This window comes from Erigeron canadensis, chromosome 6 (genome assembly GCF_010389155.1).
Source record: "Erigeron canadensis isolate Cc75 chromosome 6, C_canadensis_v1, whole genome shotgun sequence".
Lineage (NCBI taxonomy): Eukaryota > Viridiplantae > Streptophyta > Magnoliopsida > Asterales > Asteraceae > Erigeron > Erigeron canadensis.
In genome coordinates, this window is record NC_057766.1 from 40,653,019 (window position 1) to 40,679,980 (window position 26,962).

Sequence of the window (26,962 nt, forward strand, 5' to 3'; positions counted from 1 at the left end):
ATTTAATAAAACATAAAAGCGGGTTATCTACCATATCTGCACTTCAATCTTTCTCATATACCATAAAAAACGTATTGAGATCAATAACCCATAAAAAATGACATTAGGTTGTTATTTACTTACTATAGGTCTATAGTAGTTATAGTTTTTGTTAAATGAGACAATGTGCAACACTAATTATAATTTCATACTCACGCTTTTTGTACATTATTTATTGCTCAGGGACCATTATTGTAACTCAATCTTTATTTTTGTACTCGTCCTCTTTTGATATACTTTTTGAACGGTCAATAAATTGCTTTTCATGTCCATTTTTTCGTTTCGTGTTATCCAACCTTTTGTGAGTGCATCATACAATAAATTTTTCTATGGCGTGGGACTAAATCTTACTTAACCCCAACTAAACCAAACCAAACTTACAAAAGATAATTTCACTGATCGAGACTTGGATAATAGGTTAGGGGTCTCAGGTCTGGTTCGTGTTTGAAACCATCGATCAAGACCGCAACGTACAGTATACCGGGCATGTTTGAAAATGTAATGTCTCGTCATGGTTTAGGTTTTATTATTTATATTTATATGCATGATGGGAGATTTCAATTCTATTTGAAATAAGAGAATTTGTAATAGGTGGACGACGTTGATAGGGTGCGGGCTCACGACATTGGTTTTCTGGCGTCGTCCCCTAGCAACCCGATATTGTCCGAGGTGGTTAAAGCAAAGGTTTTTGAACAGATAACATCTCACCAATGGTGAAACCCTATACGTAGTCACCATGAGCCATTAAAGTTGATTTAAAGAAAAAAAAACCCATAATGCGGCATATTTTTTCTTTGATTTCGTCCCCTCGTAAGATCAATAGAGAGTTGAATTTGTGTGACTCCATGTAGTTAATCTAACCTTCACTGACCTTCACTGTTAACGTACGTTATTGATTTTGGGAGAGGAAGCGAATATTTATTGGATATTATAGGTTATTTTGAGATATTGAGGTCCAGTTTTTTATGTAATTATGTGTAATGTGATTTTGGGTAGTTTCTCATTTTAGTGTGTTGATATGATTGTTAATGGAATCGCCAAGGTATAAGATAGTACTTTTACATTAAAATTTTTATAAATTAGATTTAACTTATTTTCCAATTTTAACCTTTTGAAACTTCAAACTTTATAAATTACATAAATAGATAGGATATTAAATAAATATAAAATATATTGGGTATGTTTGGCAAAATTAGCTGTTAGCTGGTAACTAGTAACTGTAGCTGAAGCTTTTTTATAAAAATATACAAAATGACATAAATAGACATTCATATAAAAATTTATTAATCATTAGATATAATTTATATATATATATCTAATAATAATATTCTGTGTTACTTTACCCTCTAATAATAGTATACATATTTTACTTTACCCTATAACTATAGTAATAGTGCTAGAAGTCGGATAAGTTGAAATTGTGCACACCCTGCTTCAACCATGTGACACATGTGTGATTTAAGGAGTTAATGAATGTACGTAATTAATTAGTAGATAAAGGATGTATGGCATAAATGTTTTAAGAGATTAAGAGATTCCAAAAATAGAATTCCTGGTTTGTATTATACGGGAGTATAGATATAATATATTAATTAATAGATAAGGTATACCACTTTGTTATAAACATGAACCCTAAACCCTAAAAATACATTACTCTAATGGGTTAAGTATCTGGAAGTGTAAGTAACTTTTACATTTTTTTATTGTGTGAATGTAACTTTCATTTGGTTCATTGTATGCAAATAACACGCTAAATTTGAACGATTAATGTAAAACTTTAAAGTTGACCAATCATAAACTTCTACGTGGCAGCTCATATGGTGTGCCACGTATACACTTTTACATTAATCATTTAATTTGCGAGTTGATTACATACAATGAACCAAATGAAAGTTACATTCACATAATAGAAAAAATGTAAAAGTTACTTACATCACAGATACTAAACTCTTACTCTAATTGATAAACTTTAGAAACGGAAATATATGGTTAAAACTTATTTTATTATTCTTCTTATTTACAACTCAAAAATATAAATAACTAAATTATATTCATCTCTTGGATGGAATGATAGTTACCAATGTATTAACCTAAGAAAAAGAACGAAATGCATTTTTGGTTTCTGTGATATCACACCATTTGCACTCCCGGTCTAAACATTTGCAAAGTGACGATTTCGGTGCCACAAGTGAAATTTTTTGACAAATTTGGTCCAAACTTAACTTTCCGCTTATTTTGCTCCGTTAACCAGCCATGTGCTATACACGTGAGGGGTAATAATGTCTTTTCGCACAAATGGACCATTCTTGCAAACTAAAAAAGGATTAAAAAAACGAAACCCAATCAATGAGTAACAACCATCTTCATCGTCAACAACATTTCAAAATTTAATCTAAAACAATATATATACAAATAATCACTATGTAAAACCTTCAACGGAGACTTCAGCTAGCTTTGACAAATCCCAACCATTAGAAAAAAAGAAAATCACTAGTGGACCCACCAAAGAAGCATCATCACCTCCAATTTCCATTGATTGTAGACAATCAAGTAAAACAAAACTCGGATTTGTTGATACAAGCTTCTTTAGATGCCTGATATATTCCACCATCGTCGTCGTCGCCTTTCAGATCCGTCGTTGCTACTGCTGCTGTCGTTGTAGCCCTTCACATCCGCCGCTGTCAGTGGCGGAGCCAGAATTAATACTTTGGATGGGCCAAAATAAATTTTCAAAGCAATTTTTTGAAAATTTAGTATGCGTACGATGTTTATTAAATCATCAAAATCATTTAGGTGCTTATCATTATTTAACATTATTTTAATACGCGTTTGAATATCATATTGAACAGGCACAATTCTAGTCAGAGCATAAACAATATCAAAGGTAAACAAAAACAGTATAATAAATTGTGATAACATAAACTATTTATGAAAGATAGATTATAAATATAACATATATGGTGCTAACTATTCGATTTCTTAGGAAAACTGTATGTCTTTGACATTTCAAACGTTGCGATCTCTAATTAAAAAAGATAGAGATTATTAAAAGTACCCTAATAATAGTATGCTAAATGGGACGAGACTTTTAATTTTAAATCTTACTGTAAAACAGGATAGGCCAAATCTTCTGATTTACTAGAATTTCACTAAACTTCTAGGTAATAAATTATTGATATCAAGCACCAGGATGGGCTTTGGCCCTCTCTAACCATCAAGTGGCTTCGCCACTGGCCGCTGTTTCCTTCGCCGTTCAGATCCACAACCACAACACCATTCACCGTCGCCGACCTTCAGATCTGCCACCGTAGGGGAGTAACAAAAAAAAGATTGGGACCAAACCCTTTGTGTTTTTTCTTTCTTTTGTATACTAGAGTAACGTGAAAAAAGAGTGGGGGTGATGATGATTGACTGAGGAATGGAAAGCAAATAATGGGCTGGTGGGTATTATATATACATACACATATATAGATTTAGTAGTAGTCATGTTGATAAGGAAGTATGGAAAGTTAGTGTGAGCATATATATAAAACAGCGTCGAGGATTTATGTCTAGAAAAACATTGTATAAAACAATAAATATACCCAGTTAATGTATATACACATATATATAATAGTTGTATATGAGTACTATAAGAAAAAGATATATAAAGATGGAAATCAAAATTAATTATGTTTATGATATGTGTTGAAAAAAGTTTTTAGTTGCAAGAATGGTTTTTTTGCCTGAAAAGACTATATTATCTATCACATGTCTAGCATATGGACTGCTTAACGGAGTAAAATAAACGGAAAGTTAAGTTTGGACCAAGTTTGCCAAAAAGTTCCACTTATGGCACTGAAATCGCCACTTTGCACATGTTTGGACCGGTATTGTAAATGGTGTGATATCACATAGACAAAAATGCATTTAGTTCTAAGAAAAACTATATAGAGATTGTGTTGACTTCTTACCTCTTGGTAGCTAATAGATGTTGGACTTTTTTTACTTCGTGGGTAGACCGGAATGACAACCAGATCGATGCATTTGTGGTTGAGATTTTTGACTTTTATATTTCTCTCGTTTTACCTTTTAACTCGAAAATGACTATTTTTGACATGTATCTAATTCTTATTCAGGTCAAAGTTTCAAACAATATAAAAGCTGTAATATGCATGGAGATCAATTTGTCAAACAACATAAATTCCTTCATGAAAGTCAAAACTTGCTTTACTCGACCACGGTATAACCTACTCAGCTCCTCCTGTGATAGGAAGGCAACTTTATTTTAATTAAACTAGGTGAAACCCGCGCGTTGCACCGGGCTATCTAGTTGTCTACCTGATTCATAGTAATTGGAATGGAACAAAAACAAACATATTTATTCCACCCACATAAAACGATTGTCAAAAACATTAACATCAACAAAATATCGGATGTCAAAACATGACATCAAAATCGAGGTCGAAAAAAATCCAAATCTAAATGGAAAACAAAAGCATGATTCAATTAACCAACTACTCCAACACAAGTTACTACTCCTCGTCCCTTCATACTACTCGTCATCTATATCGATACGAAGTAATCGCCTTTACAACTTGTTCAGCAAACACTTATAGATTCAGGATCATCTTCAATTTCACTTGGGGGCGATTACTATGAAGACTTTCCACAGTGCTTAAAGTATCACCCACAATGGATATAAAATCCTAACAAATAATGTTATAATAGAGTTATTATATGATTTAATAGTAAAAAGAATTTAACATTAAAACGGAAGTCACACACGTAACATATGGAGTTCCCTTCGGGGGCTAGCAAAGATTTGGTTTTTGTTTTTCCTTTGCTACCTTTGCAGATGAAATCGTCGTAACCGGCTGTGTTTGGTCATACTAAGTTGATCCTTCACGATAAATACACACAACATGAATAAATATTTCAGATTTCTTACACATAGTTCATATAAATGATTTATATATTGATACAATAAAGTAATACAGAATTACATAGACTACCATATGGGAATGGTGACACTACAACCCTTTCTGATCAACTTCGGAAAAATTATGAGACAAATGTGTAAGCCCTGTAACACAATAGGAAACAACTGTGAGTTATAATTATATCCAAATAGCATTATTGAAATGAATACCATTATATTATCCGAACAACATACCGGAGTGAGAATTTGTGGCATTATACCAGTTACGTTTTCGTTTGTCTAATCTTGAGTCTGGAGCAATCGTAGGGTACAATTTAGCATAAATATTAATGGGTTTCGTACCACTAGTTTTAGAAGTCATATTCTCATTTGAAGATTTATCCCTTAAAGATGCACGATACTTATCCTTGATTGTAACGTATGGTCTGTAGGTACCGGAGTTTGAGTATTGTGTGTGCGCAATACTGTTACATTTGCTTCATATGACATATTTGTGACATCTGTAAGAGGTTTTAGGTGACTGTCACTTCGGGAACCTATACAGGAACGACATAACAGGATAATACTATATTTTAAGCATGACTAATATTCGATTGATCATATAACGAAAGGTAACGTAATAAAAAAAAATATCAGTAAGTATAATAGTCGGTTACTAAAGGAGTAAACATACCGATGTGAGGATTTCTAAACGCAACCTGTGATATCAATAGCTATGCCTTTGCGGCTTTGCCTTTGTCGAATGTAGATGATGGAGTCATTAAAGGGTAGGATTTTTCATAACTATTACCGATGGCTTAATCTGTGATATCCAGAATTGATGTACGCCAATCTTCTTGTCTGAAATGTATGGTCTCCATAATTCGGAGTTTGAGATTGTTTATGGACGACACATATAGATTTGTTTGAGAAAATGAATTCGTGACATCTCTTAAGTGACTGGAGGTGACTGACAGAACGGGAACCTATAGATGTATGGATTAAACAAAATATGAATAACTTTATATAGAGATTTAAGGTTCCATCGGGTTATACTCTTAAAAAAAATTACAATGGAGAACACCATCAAAGTATAGCATGGATGAAAATCAAGCCAATCACGATGACCAAGGTTTTATACTCGTTAGGCATTTGGTATCCTCATAGGAGGTTTCCATTCTAAAACCAAAGTAGTTAAAACATCCGTAAGTAAACATCTGCATATGAGCTTGAGGTATAGACCTGAACTAATTTTTTTATTGATACACGTATAACTACAGGATAACATTTAGAATATATAAATACATGGAGAGTAAACCTTGACAGAGCTGCGTCCAACTCCAATGTAGTTAGAATTCTGGGGAAGTGTATATGTGTCGGCTACAGGATAGACCATAACTCAGCAATAGAATACTAAAAAATAAATAATGGAACACTATTTATAACAATATCATGTTGGCAGAATGCTTATATTGTGTCGACATTAAAGGCCTTATTGAAAGCCACAATAGTCTAAGTATCATCGGTGAATGCGACGACAGTATAGTAATGAAAATTTCCGTCCCTATTATAAGTTTCAATCAGGAACTTGAACAGGAAAGATCTACCCACAATTTCGTTGAGCTCATCAGGGATTATACCAGGATCTTCTATTTATCCTTTCCTAAGATCATGTGCACTCATTCAAATTAGTGTTATGACATGGTTGTCAAATAATATGAACGGTGTCAACCCACTATCATTCACGACACGGATATAGACTTTGAACCTAATACAACATAATTGCAAAACAAATGTAACTATAGTTTGAATATACATGAATCTTTAACATATAGAAAAGGGATAAGTATCCTATAATGTAACAAGCTTTGAACGAATGTCTATGATGAGAAATAACTAAAGTTGTGTTCATTGTATGTAATAACTTTCAAGTCTTGTCTATTGTATGTATCCGACTTATCAACAACTTACAAGTGACAGCTTAGATGGTTGCAACATATACCTGAATACATACAATAGACAGGATTGAAAGTTATTATATACAATGAACACAAATTTAGTTTTTTTACACTATAGACAGGATTGAAAGTTACATTCTAAAATACTTATCTCTATAGAAAAATGTATCATCCAATCTATGTTTTTTGTTAAAAATTGTTTTGCTGTGACATATTGTATATATTAATTGCATGTCGACTAATTCGTTCAACATCTACATCGTTTGTGTAGAATAAGAATTATCATGAACGTGCCATAGGGGGAATTTTCTTGATCCGCATGATTCCCCAATCCCATTACTTGCTGTTTCAGATAATTTTCAAGAAGACTTCAAAACCAAATAGAAAATCTTAAATGTACACAGAGATTCAATTAAAATGCGAAAAAAATGTATTTTCGTATTCAAAAAAACCTACAATTCATATTGGGAAAATATTATCCTCAAAAAGAAAAAACATCTACATTTTGACGTTTTGTTCTCATATAAAGTCACGAATAACGCTAATCAAATAAACTATATGATACTGAAATCCCAATTCGATATCTCAAACGAATTTATATTTGCAAAACGAATTTTGTATTGTTCTTACAATCACAAATCGAAATCACAAACAAACTTATATTTAGAAAACCCATACTAATATCCTATATATAAAACAATATACATGATTTATATTTACAAACATACAAATTAAGATTATTTGAACTAATATACAGTTACATTAAACCAAACAAACATGAGATCGAAAAAACTAACCTCGATGAAAGGATCAGATCTCTTGAAATTGATAGTGGATATAATAAAAGTTTGAATGAAAGCCACGATCTGATGAATATATATCGATTTCATCCATTTAATTTAAAACCCTAAATCCAAATTTAGGGATTTCAATATGTAGGAAGCCGGAAAGAATTCTGGGTTACTAATCCCTCTCTCTATACTGATTGGGAACAAATTTGGGGTTATTGTTTCCTAAATTTGGGGTTCACGAGATTCAGGAGGTCACGGGTTGACCCCGCCTCCCATATATTTTTTAATTAAAACCGAATTTATAGCTTATATTTGCTTAAGTGGACACTTCACATTGGCAAATATACTGCTTACGTGGCAGCTGACTTGTCAATCAAATCGTTCTGGTGACGCCACGTAGAAAAATATTAACGTGGCAGGCTCAGAGAGTATCACATGAGCACTTTCTGATAACCTTATATATATAGATATAGATATAGATATAGATATAGATATAGATATAGATAATACTGGTTTAAATAAATTATAATTGTTCAGTGGGTTCGTAGATATTTAACTATAGAATATCCCTAAGGATCAAAACCTTGATGTTGATATATAAACTTGTTTATGATAGTATGATATTAGTCAAAGCTAGCTTAGAATTAATAAACTTAAAGTTACATAAAAATCGTAACTTTATACGAATATACGATTGATAGAATCATGCTAGGATATGATTTAAGGAAAAGGTCTATGGTGGGTAAAATTAATGAAAAACACAAATCTACATTCTTTTCGATTTTGATATATAATAATACGTACTCGTAAGTCGTAATATAACTATACTTAATTATCCAAATTTCACAAACTTAAAAAGTCACATACAATTTTGCATTGTTACTAGCACACTTAGCAGGCACAACTGTTTTTAACTTCGAATTATTTAATCACACTGGCTTTTCAGTTTATCTATAAACCATGCCCAGTTGTGAATCTGCTCCTCACAACTTGTTACGGTTCAATTGTCTCCCGGTTCAAAGATTTTATTTGCACGACAAGCATGGTCATGAGGTCATCAACCGAAGTTAGACTCTAGGCTATGGTGGATGGATAGCGGGCCTTGACCCATACTTGGGGGCTAACAATATGCATCTGGATACGGAAAGCAAAGAAACCCAATATGGACCAATAAGGCTGATTATTCTTATTCTTCATAAGTTCACACTTCAAACATTAGATTTGTATATTTGTATAGATCGTAGTTTAAAATTTTAAATATATTTTTCAATGTTAACATAGTCTATATCTTTACTTCTTTACTATTTTATAAAACATTTTGGGTTTTTTTTTATATTTATGGTAGTCTTAAAATTAAGACTTTAAAATGTTTTTAATAATAAATTTAAAACAATTATTTTTTAACTCTTAAAATAATTACATTATCCCCTTTATATCAATACCCTACACCTCTCGCCGCCGTCAGCACCAGTAGCCACCATCATACCGCCACCGTGACCATCCACCGCCGCATCGCGCGGGCATCGGTCTAGGTTAACTCTTATGGAAGTGAGCTTTCTCTGGCACAATATGTACATAATACTTAATCAAATTATGCTGTTTAATCATGGGGGATTTTATTCAAAGATTCTAAATTTTTTTGACAGAACCTTAACATTTACCATGCTGACATGCAAGAAAAATTTCAATCTCAGTTTTATCAAAAGAACTTTATAATTTTTAGACTAAGTAACCCTTTATAATTATTTAGTCATTAGTAAACTTTAGTGTTATGACTTACAAGATTTCTACAAGATGAACGGTTTTCATTGCATAGTGAAAATAGACATCAATTTCTTGCACCACCATTACAATTAATTGAGGCGAAGTGTTAACATAATGTTAGCTTGATTTATCTAATTATAGTTGAGCAGAAATGTGACCATACTTGTTTTATTTATTCTTTTGCCTATCTGGTTACTATCTTGTTATTTATACTCAATTTTTTTGCCAATCACAACACAATACACATGATGCATAAAGATTTCTCGAAATAAACATATGGAAATTTGAATTTTAATGTCATACTCCGTATGTAATAGAGAGAGATTATAGAATAAGACGTATAGAAAACAGAACTATATATGATGTACAAGTAATATCTCGTTAACCAAAAATAAAAGGTTTAATAGTCCCCAGAACATTTTTCACAGTCCAACCCATTTTACCATGATCCATTTTCACCGTTCCATCATTTCCAGCAAGAACTCTATACTTATCTTACCTTGTAAAATTTGTACACTCAAAAGTCAAACCCTAAAGTCGCAGCCAATATTCTTTGTACATAATTCGCGACTTCGTGAGGACTTTTTCCGGACGTACATGTTTCCTCCAGTGGCAATTGGTTTAAAAACGTGACCTCATAAATAGGTCTTGGGTTCATAAAGAAAAAAACCGGGTCAAGCCCTTTCCAACCCCTGGCAGTTGTTGCATGAAACAACCCGACTCGATTGCAACAGGCACTATTCTATCAGTTAGTTCCGCAAAAAGAGCACTGAAACGCAACAAAAATGGTTCTCTACAAGTTGTCCCTTCCGGGCATACTACCAAATCACCTTCCGATAACTCATTTTTTATTCTTTTGGCATCCACATCCCGGATTCTGGTTAAACGGACGGTTGGGATAGGAGACAGGATTTCGGATAACCTTGAAATGGAGTAAGTGACGGCTGGGATTCGACGTTGGAGAACTGATGATAAAACGACAGGGTCCATTAGTGTACGGTGTGTGCATACGAAGAGCACCCCACCATTGGATTCAGGGGAAGGTGGGGGTGGCGGCGTACCATGGACTACAACTCTTCCACCGAATATGCTGGCTAAGTAAGGAGTCAGCCACATTGGGGAGATAAGGCCTATGATCATACGGCAAACTGCGAGTATGATACCAAATGGGATCCAGAGGAGGATCATCAGGGCTGCGGCTGGAGTTGGCCTCTTTACTAGACGGCCGTCATGGAAGATCACTGGCTCCGGTGATCTTGTGCCTTGATCATCATGGGTTGTATGGTTTCCGTGTTTTGTCACATAAGATGCATTTACTTGTTCCTGCATGTTTTGATACAGCATTAGTCTGAAACATCTTTATCATGATTAGATAATTAGATATCTGCAAATTATGGATTTACATATATTTTTAACTAATCAATTTTTTGTTCTTTGTTGTTGTTGTTGTTGTACAAAAATTAATCTTCTTTGAAAACACATTTACAGCACTTGATTTATTTCATTAATTACCTTGCACAAAGATAAGAATGAAGAACTGGAATGGTCGCTTTTTAGCCATAAACTAGGTTGTTGATCTCCAAACATGGCTGCAACACGTTCACGGACAGAGTCACCCATATCACTAGCCTCAGTTAAGCCCGTGGCAAACCCAAACCGATTAACATAGCCGGCCTTGGCTATGGGCAGTGTGGGCTTAAGCCCAGAACAACATATAGATTGGGGATTTGGGGGCAACAAGGTTTCAACCCAACTTATTATATACTTTGTACTAGGCTCATTATTAGTCTATTTGCTTATTATCTCTACTCCCTAATAAAGCAATTTCCCCCTATTAAATATTTCTGTCTTTAAATACCTTATTTGTTCTTGGACTTTTTTATTTTTTTTTCTTTACGTAACTACCCAAAATCTTTATTAAAGCAGACAGCCTTCCCCACTATTGTCGCCGCATTGCGCAGGTACCATACTCGTTAACCCATCAAATGAGAAATATCAGGGTTTTAACTTATATTAAACAAATGTAGCACTGAGATTTCAAACTTCATTTAATTACTCGATTGTTTCTTCTCCTTCTTTCCATAGTTTGATCAGAATTCAAAAACTTCACCATTAATAATAAAAGTCCTCATTCTTTGTTTGTAACTTGGTTAGCCATATAATTTATATTATATATATATATATATATATATATATATATATTCTTTTCATAATGAAATCAATGTTATTTATATAATATCATGAGTCAAAAGTGATTCATTAGGTTAGCAATTTTTAAGTATTGAAAGTAGGTTTTAAAATAATGTATATTATGACAAAATAACTGAAGATTTTACATCAAAAAAGCATGTAAACATCACTTTAGGTGATTTGTATGTTGTAATTTCAATCCAAAGTTTAATCTCTTGAGTTGTAATTTACAACTTTTTATTTTTTTATAAATAAAATCGAACATGAGTCGCCTAGCTAGCTTGGTTAGTTTCCAAACCCATAAAAAAATTTGTGTTGTATTAGGACATGAGCATATCTTCTACCCTTGAGCCCTGAGCATCCGAATCCTCATGACCGGCCCTGCCGATTAACCACCAGTTCACTTCCAATAACATCATCAGCTCGTAGATGCTCCTTGACAAAACGCTCCACCATAATCCTCGGCATCTTTGTCACCACAACCCGCCGCCTTTTCTCACCCGAATTAATAAACATCCTCCAAGCATCTAAATCAAGATCATCAAAACAAAACTTGGGCAAAACCGCTCTGGCCACAACGTCAATCTCGGATATGGGAACTCCGGCTGTGGCAACAAAAATGGCTAGCTTCACGCTTGCATCACACTTCTCGCACACATCTAGTAGTCTAATTACGGGCCAAAGTAGTAGCAAGAATGCGAAACGAATTAAACCAGATGCTTCAAAAGCTACTAGCATGAAATAACAGAAAGGGTCTTTGCTCTTTAAAAGGGTTCCTTCTAGATTGGATGCCACGGATTCCATTCAAATCTCTCATAATTTGATAGATTAACGGATAGCTAATAATGCAGTTTATCAGTTTATATCCACCATTAATATAGACAAACGGGCCGGGTCGTTTTCATCTTGAACTTTCCTAACTTTTTTTTATCTACATTTGCGTGTTCTTTCCATTTATTATAAGATACTACTCTAATTAATTAATATTCGTGTCATGTTGTCATTCACACTTACTACTACAAAGAAACTTACTACTCCTATAAACTATGATTTACGCTTGTTTTTTTTATGTATTACAGAATTATATATCACATGAACGGGAAAGATGCGGTTGATTTAGAAAAATAAAAAAATAAATCTGTTTTGGTTAATTTAGTTAAAACAAATTTGTTATATCAAAATAAATTACGAATTGAATAGCTAGTGAACTGCTATAGTGGTTCAAGTAGAATTCCAGTCACTTTATTTGATACTATCATCATTTTTTTTGAACGGCAACATAATATCATCATTAATTTGATGTATCAAACCTTCTTACTCTGATGCATATATATTATTATGAAGGAATGAATAAAGTTGATGTTATGTGGGTTACTAACCCCAACCACTTTAATTTGAATATTAAGTTATGAGAAATTGAACTTGACGTATGAGCTTTGTTTCCTTGTTCATCAAGTTTATCATCTTGGATATATATATTACTCTTCACGTTTCTCCATGTCAATCTGTTACTTTCTTACAAGTTTAAACAAACAGATATATGTAATCTACTATGGTCAAACAAACAACTTTTAAGTTTGACCGTTTACGTTGACTGCAATATTCGGGTAAAATAAGTAAAGCCGGGTTACAAAATAGCCCGGTTTATCCACTTCTCCATCAGTTCATCTTCAAACTATATATCAACTCCCCATGACTCGGTTTCCCGAATTTTCTTACCAAAAAATCTAATAAAAATTCAAGTAAGTTTCCATCCAATCATCCTTTATATTTATATTTAATTTTTAATTAATCCACATTCCATATACAGTATTAGTTCTGTGTATACTCTCTCTATATATATCATCTATAGTATTTTTATATATTTTTTTTATTATATACATCATCTATAGTTGTTTCAAGTACAGAATATAGGATTTGGATTAATGCTGTAAAGTATGTGTTAGTTTGGAAGCTAAAATGTATAAAAGTGATGATAAGGAACAACTTAAGTGTGTATATATATATATATTGTGTCAAAATGTTTAAGGGTGGTGGGATTCATAGGATTAAAGAACATTTAGCGGGACAAAAAGGTTATGCCACGAGTTATTTACGAGTATAACTAGATGTTCTGTTGAGGCACCTGATTCGTTTGGTACCGAACTTATGATGGTTTCTGTAAGTGAACCGATTGACCCGAGTTCTAGTTTGTTAGTGAATCATGAAGAAGAGGGTAGTAGACAAGGTGGGAGATTGAAAGGATGTAAAGTTAGAAAAGGGTTGAATGCGTCAGCTGTTAGTGATATCGTGTATGATGATTCAAAACGTGCTAACCATCAAGTTAGTATAGCTATTGGACGGTTTTTGTTTGATGCTGGTGTACCCTTAGATGCTGTGAACTCTGTCTATTTTCAGCCATGCTTGATGCTCTTGCTTCACAAGGGTTGGGAGTTGTGGGTCTGTCTTATCATGATCTTCGAAGCTGGATTTTAAAGAGTACGGTTCAAGAAGTGAGAAGTCAGAAGTGATGTTGAAGTTGGGGAAAGAGTGGTTGTTCTGTTTTGGTTGATAGTCGGTGTCAGATAATGGTAAAATGTTTCTGAAACTTACAGTGTATTGTCATGAAGGGCTAATGTTTCTGAGGCGACATTGTGGATTCTACGGAAGCTTTGTTTTTTTTTTGCTTAAGGAATTTGTTGAAGAAGTTGGGGTCCGAAATGTGCTGCAAATCGTTAATAATAATGAACCACGTTATGTTGAATTAGGGAAACAGATTGCCGATAGTTTCCCTACTGTATTTTGGACTCCATGTGCAACTCATTGTGTGGATTTAATATTGGAAGAGATTTCAGAGAACTTGAATTGGTATGTACGATCGTTGAACAAGCTAAATCAATATCAAGATTCATTTACAATCATAGTCTTGTTTTGAACATGATGATAAGGTATACTTTTGGTGTTAACATCGTTGAAATGTATGGTAAGTGTCAAGCACAACCTCCAATCCATGGTAACCTCAGAGGAGTGGATGGAGTGTTCATACTTCAAGAGAGAAGAGGGTTACGCTACATTGGATTACATTAGCAATCCATCTTTTTGGTCCATGTGTACAGTTATCACCCTTTTAATGGATCCTTTATTGAGACTCTTGAGAATCGCCAGTGGCAAAAAGAAACCAGGAATGGGGTATGTTTATGCAGGGGTATACCGGGTAAAGGAAGTAATCGAGAAACTTATCGCAAAGAAAGACTATGTGGTTTATTAGCCCAGTGGCCACCATCCGCCACTTTTCAGAAGGGATCCTCGGTTCGAGTCTTGCCAAAGGCAAACTTGAGATAATCAGGGGATTATTAAGTGGTTGAGATTTGCCTGGACACTAGCTTGGCTGGTGGATTAGTGGGTACCAAATGGTACATGGGATCAGGGGGTTCCCATCCAATTACCCTTTTTAGATGGCAACAACTTTCTCGCCTCTTCACACTGCAGTATTGTATCAATCTGATGTTTTTCTACATTACTGATGGGGATATAAATCTTCAGATCAGATCATCAGTTTATAATTGTGTTGAAAGGTTAGTTCCTGACACTACAATCCAAGATAAAATTGTCAAAGAGACAACATATCATCGTCATTCCGCTGGCGATTTTTGAAGGAAAATCGTCATAAGAAGCAGGGATACCTATATCTAGGTCAGCCATTGCTCTCTATGCCTGACTTTTATTTTATTCTTTATATTAGTATGGTGCTCTAAGCTATTTTTAGACTAATTATTTTCTGTCTATAGATCGGCATAGCTGAGTGTTGGTCAACATATGGAGGGGCTTGTCCAAATTTGGCTCGTTTAGCCATTCGTATACTTAGTCAAACTTGCAGTTTGGCTGGGTGTAAACCAAACAAGATCTCTTTAGTCTTTTCTGCAGATTCTTAAAACAGAGAATTCGTTAGAACACCAAAGGCCCAGTGACATCGTATTTGTTCAATATAACATGAGATAAAAGCAAATGTAAGTCCCAAAATTTTCTTGTTTATATTCATGCAAAAATCATCCCTTATATTTTTTTTCCCAAAGGGGACAACATCTGAAATGCAAGTGATCTTCTAGGTTTCTCAATAAAGAGAAGGAGAATCCTGATCCCATTTTATATGACAACATCCATTATGTTTAGGCTTAGGTAACAGCGAGAGAGATTCACACAGATGACATTAGTAGGTCTGATTGGATGACAGTTGATCCACCGTTGGGTAATCTCATGCTTTTAGGATCCCAATTTGATGATATTGAAGCCTTAGGTGAAGGTACTTACAACTTTTGTTTTATCAAGAGACAGTAAAAGCTTAAAAGTAGTCACTGCAGAAAACATTAAAACTTGTGCGTAGACTGTAGATAGTTTACGGACTCTTGACTCTTGAGTAAAAAAATGTCTTTTGCGAGCCATAATTAACAATCTTCTCTTTGCAGGGTTTGACGATCATGAAACTTTTGATGCATTGAAAGATGTAAACGGTGATAACAATGTACGATAAGTAGGTAAGTTTTGTTAGCTTTCTTTTCTTCTTCTTAGTTTTGGACATCATATTCTTTCTAAATTTGAAGAAATTGGTGATCTATATAACTATATTCTGTAATGTAAATGCTGCTTTGATTCCATTATTGTCATAATTTATGTATTAATCAAAAGTAATATTCTTATTCCAGATGTTTCTAGAATCCGTAGCTAGAAGACATAGGTATTCCTAAAAAATTTCCTTTTGAAAAGCGAATTCACACACGTGTCATATTATGACTTGTAATCTATACATTTTTGTCCCAACGGGGTCTTGAAGTTGAATGGTTACACAATCTTCTGGTTAGAAGAGATAGGTACTGATACAATCCATGATTCTAAGAACAAAAAGCCTGCAACTAGTTGCATGCAACAATCTACAATTCTACATAGCTAAAATCTAAAATGATTAAGAATAAAATACAAACAAGCCTGGCAATTACCGAACTTCACTTCTAAATTTGCTCTCCTCTCCTCTCTGTTGGAGATCTGAGAGAGGTGAAGTCAAACCTGCTTCAACATCAATATACTCATCCTCAACTCCCGCTGACCAGTTGCTTACTTTGTCTAAAAAAGAAGAAGACGGATAAGAATGCACATAATCCTCAAACTCCCACCCTTGACTACCCCTTTGACCGTTCTCACTTGGTGGAGCTAACCTTTCCGGCAAAGAAACCTCCCCTTCCAAGTACCTTATGACCTGCCTCATAGGAGGCCGCGCTGAAGGTGCATTGCTAGAACATATTAACCCTAACTTTATAACCACCAATGCCTCCATCTCATCAAACTCATTTTTTAACCTTGAGTCAATCACCTCAAGAACGGCCCCTGTTGTCCACTTATCCCACACCCAATCCACCAAAATGAGCTCCTCGGGTAACGCCTTCGGCTCAGTTGGTCTTCTCCCACAGACAACCTCTAACAACAAAGCCCCAAAAGCAAAAACATCTGAGTTTGTGGTGGGCTTTCCCGTCCGAGTCAACTCGGGAGCCAAATAACCCAACGTGCCCACCACTTTAGTGGTGCTAGAGTTTGATCCATGTTCGCATAACTTAGCCAACCCAAAATCACCTAAACGCCCATTTAGTTCTGAATCTAACAAAACATTCCCAGCTTTGATGTCTCTATGAAGCACTGTTTGCTCCCATTCTTCATGTAGATACAACAATCCGTGTGCTACGTCTTTTATGATATTGAATCTTTGCTTCCAAGTTAAGTTTAGTTTAGGACTGTCATAAATATACTTATCTAAGCTACCATTAGCCATGAAATCATATACAAGCATCAAATCTTCTTTCTTTCTACACCAACCTAACAGTTGAACCAAATTTCTATGCCTGAGTCGACCAATAGTCGAGATCTCCGACACAAACGTCCTCATACCCTGTTGTGACTTATTTGAAATTCTCTTAACTGCAACCAAGGTTCTAGAGTTAGGTAAAACCCCTTTGTAAACACTCCCAAATCCACCAACACCGAGTAATCCATCGTTTCTAAACCCCTTTGTAGCCTTCTTTAACTCCTTGTAGGAATATCTATGCGGGCCTACATCAAGCTCCCATTCCTCAATCTCTTCCACATTTTTGAAAAATTTAATCACAAAAACAATACCAGCAATGGCTATGATTGCAAGAGATAAAAGGGCAGCAACTGAAACACCAATTAGGAAAACTTTGTGATTCTTTTTAGCTCCAGGTACTGAAGGCAGATTATTAAGATTAAAAGATTGAGCTTTTCCACTCATGTTAAAGCTCCAACCAAAGATATAGTGAGAGCTGGCAAGCTTACCCGTTGCGGCTGAAAACCCCACATACATAAAATCCTGTAAAATCAATGATAGATCCATGGGAACCGATAAAATTGGTGTATCGGGCTTCTCTGAAGACGGTGAAATAGTAACGTTAAGTTGGGGTTTTAGAGCATCATAATCTACCCAAGCTTGAATCTTGTTCCCACCGTTCAAATTAACATCTTGTTTAGTTGAATTCCCATCGATATAAAACCCGGCTTTGGTGGAAATCTTAGATACCATGCTATTGATGTTAATGCCAACATGGTTGTCATTGATATCGGAGAACTCAAAATCTTTAACAGTATCTAACTCTATGGCGAACAAGTGGTTGAATTCTTTGCCATTGTTGCTGACATTTAGTAGTCCAAGATACTGATTTGGTTGAGCTCCAGCGAGCCCGTTCTCCGGAAAAATGGTGAAAGCTAGTCCATGGCCACCAAGTCTTTTATATTCTGGTACCATGGCGAAAACAAAAGAGGTAGAGAAGGATAGAGGTTTTTTAGTAGTCGGGTTCTTGAAAGGGATTGGGTGTGGGTAGAACCCGTGACCGATCAACCGGGGAGTGTCGTTTGTGAGCCGGAGGATGCCATTGGAAGTGATATCAGCAGCTCCATTCACGGTTAGATTGTCGGAGTTAAGGTCTTTGAAGGCATTGAAGATGAAAGATAAAGAGAAAGATGGTGTACATAGAGCAAGAAAAAGAAAAACAAGGCATGTCAAGTGTTGGTGATGGAAGGACATGTTTTGGTCATCCGAGTAGTACTAGTTTTGTATAGTGTGATGAGTGTTTTATATATATATATATATTGATATGATGTATTAAATGGAATTGTAGCATGTGTCTTATTCAATTGGTTGAGATGAAAGTAGAAAACATGAGATATAAAGGAGTGATGGATGTGTAAAGTGGAGGAAATAATGGTGGAGGGTGATACAACATATTTCAGAATTTATATGTACATTTTTGGGTTAGGCAATTGAGGGGTGAGATATTTTCTATTTTACTTTTTCTGTCCTCAAATATGATTTATAGATCATGGACATGGACATATCTCAAACCTTTTTGGTACTACTTACAAGTTGAGGGTGGCTAGAACCTGATCACAAATGTGAATGAACAAACCAGAACCACTTCTTGTCGTGTCGGTTATAATTCTTTTGAAACTTGCTTTCAATTTAGTTCGGTCCGAACAATCTATATGTGGGCGATGGCGTATTGGAACAAAAGCATTCTAAAGGTTTTTGTTATTTGCTCGTGATTTGGTTGGGAATTAAAGAGGTTCAATTCAATTTGATTTACGATATATTGGGTGGCTTAATAATTATGATGTGTGAATAGTTGTGTGATATACAAGTATTTTTTTTTTAAAGTAAACTACAAGTTTCATGTGGTATTCATGTACGAGTATAGTGTTATGTTGTGAATAAACGTTGCAGTAAGTTTCATGAATTTCATGGTCTATAGTAACGTAGCTGATCAACAGGTGACGTAATTATCTCGTAAACCCTTCTGTAAGTTGTCATAGTGGATGTCCTTACAATTTTTTTTTAGAACGACAAACACTTTTATTACTAAAGATCGACTAACAAGATGCTAGAGACCCTGAAAGATATAATACAGATACAAGAAAAAGAGGCAAAGCCCATATAAAGTACATTAAACAAAAAACGAAATGAATACCTCAAATTTTTAAGGGGGGAGGGAGCCGGAGCGAGATGGAGTCGCGAGATGGCGGCGAGCACGCGAGATGGAGTGAGCTTCGGATGCCGGTGAGGGGAGATGGATGCGAGTTGGGACCGGCGAGTTCATAGCTCGCGGAGGGCTGAAGAAGACAGGGACCAAAGGTGAAACATTTCAAACGGTCATATGACCGTTAAAAGGACTGTCGGTGCAACTTTACAAGCTCCAGGGACCATTTGTGACAAGTCTAGGAAACTTCTTTTTTTTAAATTTCTATATAAAGGGCCGAATGTATACTACCAAAAACACAACCAAACACCATTTTTACTCTATATTTCTCATTTCAAACACAAATATTAACATATTTTCATCATATGGATCCATTATCTTCATCATCTTCATCATCATCGTCGTCCGAAGCAATTTCTTCGGCTTAGGAATTTTCAATTCCTTTGTCGTTTCCAAATTTATCCACGGGTAGTAGCCTACCTTTCTTGCAAAGTGTTCTTGACGCGGTTGAAGACGACACGGCAAGCGTGTATTATATTGCACAACATGATTATAAAGGATGATGGAAGGGCAATATCACCGGTTCCTATTGTGGATAAGGGAGTTCAAGTGGTTTATAACCACGATGCAGTGGATGAGATAGAAGATGAAGAAGTTCATCATCGTCTTCGATATGATCTTACAGAACACGTTGGGAGACTAAATTTATCTCACCTCGACGACCCGACGACTCAACCAACACCGATTGCCGATTTATTTATTTAGTTTTTTATATTTCGTAATAAAATGTATGTGTTTTTATTTTATTTTATGTTTTGTATCTTTAAATTTTTAATATCTAAATGAAATGTATGTGTTTTCTTTATATATTTGGTTAGTTTATATTTAAAAGGGTTAGTTATGTAAAGTTTATAAAATTAAGAATAAATTATTAAAATGTGAAGAAAATGTTGGGAGTTTCGGATGCCACTAAAAAAAGGTTGAATAGAGGTTGAAAAAAGATTGGAGGGTTGAAATGAGGGGAGTAATTTTATTGGATGGTTGAAGGAAGATGAGAGGGTTGAACTCTCCGCTCCCTCTACCCTAACTACTAAGAAAGTAAGAGGGATGGAACAAAATCCCCACCGACAAAGTTGAGCACATTTTCATTCCGTGGTGTTTTTAGTAAAGCCATGGAGGATTTTACGTAAAGGACCAATCTAATACTTAAATAAAATTAGATCAAGTAAAAGTCAAATAACAAACAACAAAGTATAGAACAATGTTAGATTGTGAGTATTGAGACTCACCCGTGATTTTAAAATGATGTTTGTTGGTTTATTATCCTTTTTTTTTATGGCGGATTGTATAATTCTTATTCTTATATTTGGATTTGAAATTTATACTGTATTAGGAAATTGTGGTTGTTTGAGGCCCTCCTCTACACCCCCCACGTGGTCCACAAATTGGTTCATGACATTTATATTCGAGGGCCAACTAACAACATTCAGAACTTTACGACTAATAATATGGTACGATTGTTTAAAACATGCTTTAAACGCGCGTAACTACGATATTGATAACACAAATGTGGTTAATAACTTTAGGATAACTACTGCCATAGAGTATTATTGATACCATTTTTAGTATTATTGAAACGAAAAGGCCAAAAATATATCACAGACCATTTTCAAAAAAGCAAACCAAGGAGACAAGGACGAGAGCTAGTTAGCGACTATAATCCATAAATGACGTCAGTCGAACTTTTCTCACATTATTGCACGATAAAATGATTGTGATGCTTTAAATTAAAGAAAAATAATGAATACAAACCAAAAAAATTTATGTTAGTAATTAAACGTCTCCAGAGAGACCAAGTGTTCCACCTCTCTTTTGAATTACTAGAACAAGAGTTCATTGACACATAAACACTAGTTTTTCATTTATTTTTTCAAGCTTTTAGCATCTGGATAGAGCATGCAGTACTACCGCGGTAGGAAGCAGCAAACCGCACTTGGTGTGGTCCGACAAACCACACAACCACACCCCTTCTCGAGTTGTCCGGCGTAGACTTCTGGACGCGCATATGAGTACTAAAATTTTATTTGATTGTATCTCAAGAATTAAGAACTTGAAAAAGTGAAATATACTTTCCATTGAGATGTTTTGTGGATTTTCTTCATTCTCACTAAAAACATGAATCACTTATTAGCAAAGCTATAAAGAAATAATTTCACGATTCATAAATACCCATACAAAAGTTTAGGATACGCACAAAATCAAGTTGGGATAGATTAATTTAATCAGAACAAGTATGTTATAGTAAAGCATTTGACATTGTTGAATTGTTTGTAGAATTAGTCAACGTAATGGTAATATAAATTACAAAATAAATTAGGATGTTTTAAAGATACTCATACATCCTCATAAGGCCGTGCTTATATGGGACAACTTCTTGTAGCTTCTTCCCTGCCACATCAGCATCACATAACTCAGAACTCCTCTCAGGACACTTACTGTTTATGAACAAAAATTTCTTGAAACTTCTTACACCTCATCAATTATTTTATAATTTATATTACACACACAAATACACATATATACACTACACATATATAAAACAAAACAAAAAATTTCAGCCGTCCCCACCTCCTTCCGTCCTTGAACTTCTTGGGGAAGAACATCGTGCAATACGCACCAAGTAGGACGATCAATGTTAATAGCGTTCGAGCGTCCCGTGGCTTCAAGACTCTCACCAAGACGCTCTATAAGCACCACCCTAATAAGTCATGCCGCATAGACAGACCAACTTAATTTTCTAAGTAAGTGAATTTACATTATATTAATAATTCAATAATAAAATTTTAAGGTTCAAGGTTTGTGTAGATGGAAATGGAGGCGTTTATACTTACACCGTTACAGGTTAACCCGTTGTGAAATTCAGTGCCACCTCTCTAAACACTTCAAAATGAGCTCCCGATATACATAGAGATGACTGATGACCACTTAATAATAATTTTTTTATATATTAAGACAGTTTTTTAAATAACTTACCAATCATTGATTTTGATTTTTTAAACTGATTTTTACTAATAATAAATTTGAAAATATGGCCTCACAAAAACTTTAATTATTATCACATTATCCGGAGCTCAAAGAGTCAAAGCACATATGCCTAAGATGAACAAATTATTATAAACATACATCCACACAAAATCTAAAACTTATTTATGTTGATGATTCAATCCACATAATAAATTATATCCAAATTGTATAAATACATATTATATTATCATTATATTAAAAATATATTAAAAATTTGTTTTTGGAAAATATCATATTACCAGTTTTCCTTATAAATTAAATTTGAATATATAAGGTTTTTTAATTTGCATTTATTTAATGATCTTTTAATTTTATAAATTTCGTTTAACTGTTTCTCGTGTATTTGGCAAATCTAGTGTCTTAACCAATTAAATAATTAGAGATCGCGCATATACCATTTCAGTACTGCTCTTGCTTCTCGCCAACACTACCTGATCGATGAATATCTAATCTAACTGTTTATATACTTTGTTTAATGGTATGAATCTCTAAAATTCATCTAATGCTTTTTTCTAATGATGACCCAACTGTTTTACAAAAGCATACTGATCGATGTTAATTTTCATTAATTATTCATTATTTTTATTACCCATATATGTTTCAGACGTTATAAGATGCAAATTTATATTATCGCTTTGTGTTTTGTCTTAGTTCAGTGTAGTTAGACGATAAATGTTGGGTACTTTGTGTTTGTTTTGTCATTACTGTTGAGTCAAAATGTTTTGTTGTAATAGTAATAAAGTTTCCTAAAAGAAGTGCCAAAGTCAATAGCGAAAAATCATGGAAATGGAGTGTATAAACTATATAGTCATTAATTTTCTCTTTCTAAATGTTAGTCATTGAGTTTATGCTTCATTTATCACATTTTTTAATTTATATAAGGTATCATGTATACAAAAGTATATCGCACGTTTGATCCCTTTAGTTGGTATGCATCACCTCATTTCAAGAATTCAAGGCATTATGATTTCACGGAATAGTTGGTGACAAAATGTAAGAACATAAAATTTTTCCTTGGCCATCATTATTCTTATTTGCCAACAAAGTGAGTTAACAACTTCAGTCTTTTCGTGCGAAGTTGATATTGATCTTATAACACGAGTAACATGTTGTTGTTGGCCTGCACTGTTCAAATTATCCTTAAAACAGAATATATTTCATAGTTGGCAACTTTTGGTTATCTATCCTTAGAGGATCGGATCATAGTAAGATAAACGAAATTATTGGCTGATTATAGAATTAATTTAATCTAATGTGTTAATCCCGAACTCTTTTAATGAAATATAAAACATACGGGGTATTTGGATATCCGACCCAAACATCTTATGCATAATTGAAAGGTATATACGTATTAAATTGTTGTTTTCTAAATGGGCTAAATGGCTAAGGTGTTAGTTTGTTTCAGACTTAATAAATTAAGTCATGACTTAATCAAAAATATTTAATCCATTAAGTCATCAAAAGTGTTTGTTTTTCTAACTTAATAAACAAAAAACAACTGTATCGACTTAATCCATACAGACATTATTTATCCATTCAGTCATTTAATCAATTTAGTCATTTAATGGTTAAAAAAACAAACAGACCCTAAATGTGTTTAGGAAACAAACCAAATTAATCTTACAGGTCTAACTAATCTAGGTTAACATTTTAAAAGTAAACAGCTATCATAATACTATTAGTCATTATCATATCTAGTTTCATTAATTTCACTTTCCATAATCCACTTTATCGATTACAAAGATCTCAATACTATTAATCTATACTACTTTATAAGACATTTAGTTTTCCATCCTATTATATAAATTCTTTATTATGTTTTCATTTTTTATGATTCTATCCGATCAAACACCCCCTAAAGATTTTAGATCTGTTAGGAGGAGGAAGTGGTCACCCTTCTTCCCCCAATACTAACCAATAAAAACCTTCCACTTAAATTTTCCTCAATCTTTCCCAAATCTCCACCTCATCATTTACTATATAATTTCATAAAGTATAAAAACTAAAACTATACTATAAAAAAAAGGAATGCTCCCACTAACTCCATCCACCAATCACCTCTTCTCTCTCCTCCCTCTCTCATCTCTCTTCCCTTCTCCCCATCGGTGAAGCTCCCCGAATTTGCTTGTCTCTCTCATGGAGTAAACTAGTGGCGGCGGTGTTACCGCGGAGGGCCGTGCGGTAAACTATGTTCCCCGTGTTCCACTCCCTCCCCCTTACATAAGAGGGTGTGTAATGGTGGTTGTGTGGACAAGGTGGAAGGCCATGTGGTAGTGTTAAGCATTAGGTGGATGGTGTGGTAGTGGGGTGGACAAGGTGGAGGTGAACAAGGTGGTTGTATCCACCTTGGGATATATATGGTGTGGTTTGATATAGGTGTTTTTTTTTTAATTGTTTTCTATTTTTTTTATTAGTTATTGGGGTATTGTAAGTAGGAGTGTTATCGACTCGAACCTTATTTGCTCGGCTCGATATCTCGACGAGTTTTTAGTGTGTAGGCTCGAGCTCGACTCGTTGTATCTACAATATGGCTTGAGCTCGGCTCGAAAAGCTCAAAAAAAGGCTCGAGTTTGACTTGTGTCTATAAACATGACTCGAGCTCGACTCGAAACTCGACTCGAAAAGCTCGAAAAAATATATTTCTTATAACAAAATTTATACAACTAGCCCTTGTAGAATTAGAAACTTACTATTTAAGAATTATATATGTAAATATTTACATTATATATGGAAAGCTCGATAAGTACTCGAGCCGAGCTGTGTAAAGCTCGATCTCGACTCGATAATTATTTCGAGCCTTAATTTAGGGCTGAGGCTCGAGCTCGAACTCGATAAAAGTTCGACTCAATCGAGTCGAGCTCGAGTTGCTCGATAAAAGCTCGGCTCGTTGGCAACCCTAATTGTAAGATATAATTTTAGAGGTTATTGTTATGAAAGTGAGTGGTTGTAGTGTGGTAGTGGTGTGGTGATGATGTGTCACTACCACCTTGGTGTGATAGCAATGCCATTACAAATGCTCTGACAAGGATACATTAAGAGGTTGTTTTGGATTAAGTTATAAAGTGATTATTTAATTATTGCGTTTGTAAAACGCAAATAATCTAGAAAAGTGTTTGTATGAAAAAGTGATTATCGGCTATGAAAATGCAGTTTTAGAGAAGCATGTATCTACATGCTTCAAAATGCAATTTTGGTAACGCATAATTTATTTTGTAAACGCATATTCTGTTTTGTAATCGCAATACTAAACACCCCCTAAGTATGGTTAGAGTTTTTTCCATATTCAATTTCGATACGAATGCATGTCGTGATTGCTATTAAAAGATAGACACTGAGCCTAAAATAAATCATCCCATTTTCGTACCACTGGAAACAATCTAACACCTTTTTTTTTATATCACCATTTGGAGGTACATATGTTTTCTTTCTTTTATGAGTTGTGAGTTGTGACGTACATTATTTACCTATATCCATTCACACACACACACTAACACGGACATACCATTTTTCTTCTTTTTCAATATTACACATTTTTACCAGAAGTCTTTATGGACATTTTCTCTACATTGGACTAGAGGTTTGACTGTCTTTACATCTTAATTCCCGCATACCTCTTTTGTGATGAGATTGTGTATTCTTGTTATTGTATCAACATGAGGTATCATATGAAATTGAAAATGAAAATCTCAACTCGTTCAGTTTTCAAAAAACTTAAATATAGAGTTTTGACGAATTAACTTAACCAGAAAATAGTTATTGAGTACTGTATAACTCTGAAAACTAAAGTATTTACCCTTGTTGAGTATTCATATCTCAAACGTAAATAGAGAATACTAATCGGGCCCATAGATCAGTCTAACAAAGCTATCCTTACCAGGCCCATAAGTTTGGGCTTCGAGCATAGAACATACAAAGTTCATGGTGTATGGGTGATTGATGAAGTACCGAAGTACTTATTTTTGCTAGTGTTCGCTCGCATAGTTGATTCACTTTAGACATGATGGCATTACATAGAAGTTTGTTTATGTAAGATATTTGTGTAATACACATAATTAATGTGCCCAAGTGTCAGATACTTGTAATCAATAACTTTAATAGCTAGTTAAAAAGGGACTTCTTATAAGAAATACCATCCAACTTCAATAACTTATGCAATTTATGATGCCGTTTAGTTATATGTGACTTTTTCCATATTTTACATTCTATGATGTTATCTTGAACTTTTTT

The 26,962-nt window shown here is 34.3% G+C and overlaps 1 protein-coding gene, 3 long non-coding RNA genes and 1 pseudogene across 14 annotated transcripts; 1 reads left to right on the forward strand and 4 right to left on the reverse strand.

Moving 5' to 3' along the window:
- Positions 1-2,363: 2,363 nt before the first annotated feature.
- On the reverse strand, positions 2,364-3,566 carry LOC122605649. The gene is made up of 2 exons (XR_006324666.1): positions 3,145-3,566; positions 2,364-2,717 (listed from the first exon to the last, which is right to left on the reverse strand). It is a non-coding gene; the product is annotated as an uncharacterized LOC122605649 (long non-coding RNA).
- An 813-nt stretch (positions 3,567-4,379) lies between these two features.
- On the reverse strand, positions 4,380-7,951 carry LOC122605696. Of its 11 annotated transcripts, none has more exons than XR_006324683.1 (5): positions 7,695-7,951; positions 6,258-6,319; positions 5,195-5,925; positions 5,034-5,104; positions 4,380-4,921 (listed from the first exon to the last, which is right to left on the reverse strand). It is a non-coding gene; the product is annotated as an uncharacterized LOC122605696 (long non-coding RNA). The 11 variants fall into 11 exon arrangements; XR_006324680.1 differs by having other exon boundaries at positions 6,258-6,707; XR_006324685.1 differs by having other exon boundaries at positions 5,195-5,460; positions 5,634-6,707.
- Positions 7,952-9,833: 1,882 nt separating this feature from the next.
- Positions 9,834-12,446, reverse strand: LOC122604896 (annotated as a pseudogene).
- Positions 12,447-13,687: 1,241 nt separating this feature from the next.
- On the forward strand, positions 13,688-16,318 carry LOC122603530. Its single transcript, XR_006324464.1, has 4 exons — positions 13,688-15,314; positions 15,410-15,628; positions 15,728-15,921; positions 16,085-16,318. It is a non-coding gene; the product is annotated as an uncharacterized LOC122603530 (long non-coding RNA).
- Positions 16,319-16,354: 36 nt separating this feature from the next.
- LOC122603528 (L-type lectin-domain containing receptor kinase S.4) lies at positions 16,355-18,855 on the reverse strand. The gene has a single exon (XM_043776254.1). It carries the CDS (start codon positions 18,700-18,702, stop codon positions 16,609-16,611), a length of 2,094 nt encoding a protein of 697 aa, XP_043632189.1. The 5' UTR covers positions 18,703-18,855; the 3' UTR covers positions 16,355-16,608.
- Between the last annotated feature and the right edge of the window lie 8,107 nt (positions 18,856-26,962).

What these genes read in the sequence shown, in the direction of transcription:
- LOC122603528 (XM_043776254.1), bottom strand. Translation starts at nt 18,702, where the DNA reads ATGTCCTTCCATCACCAACACTTGACATGCCTTGTTTTTCTTTTTCTT.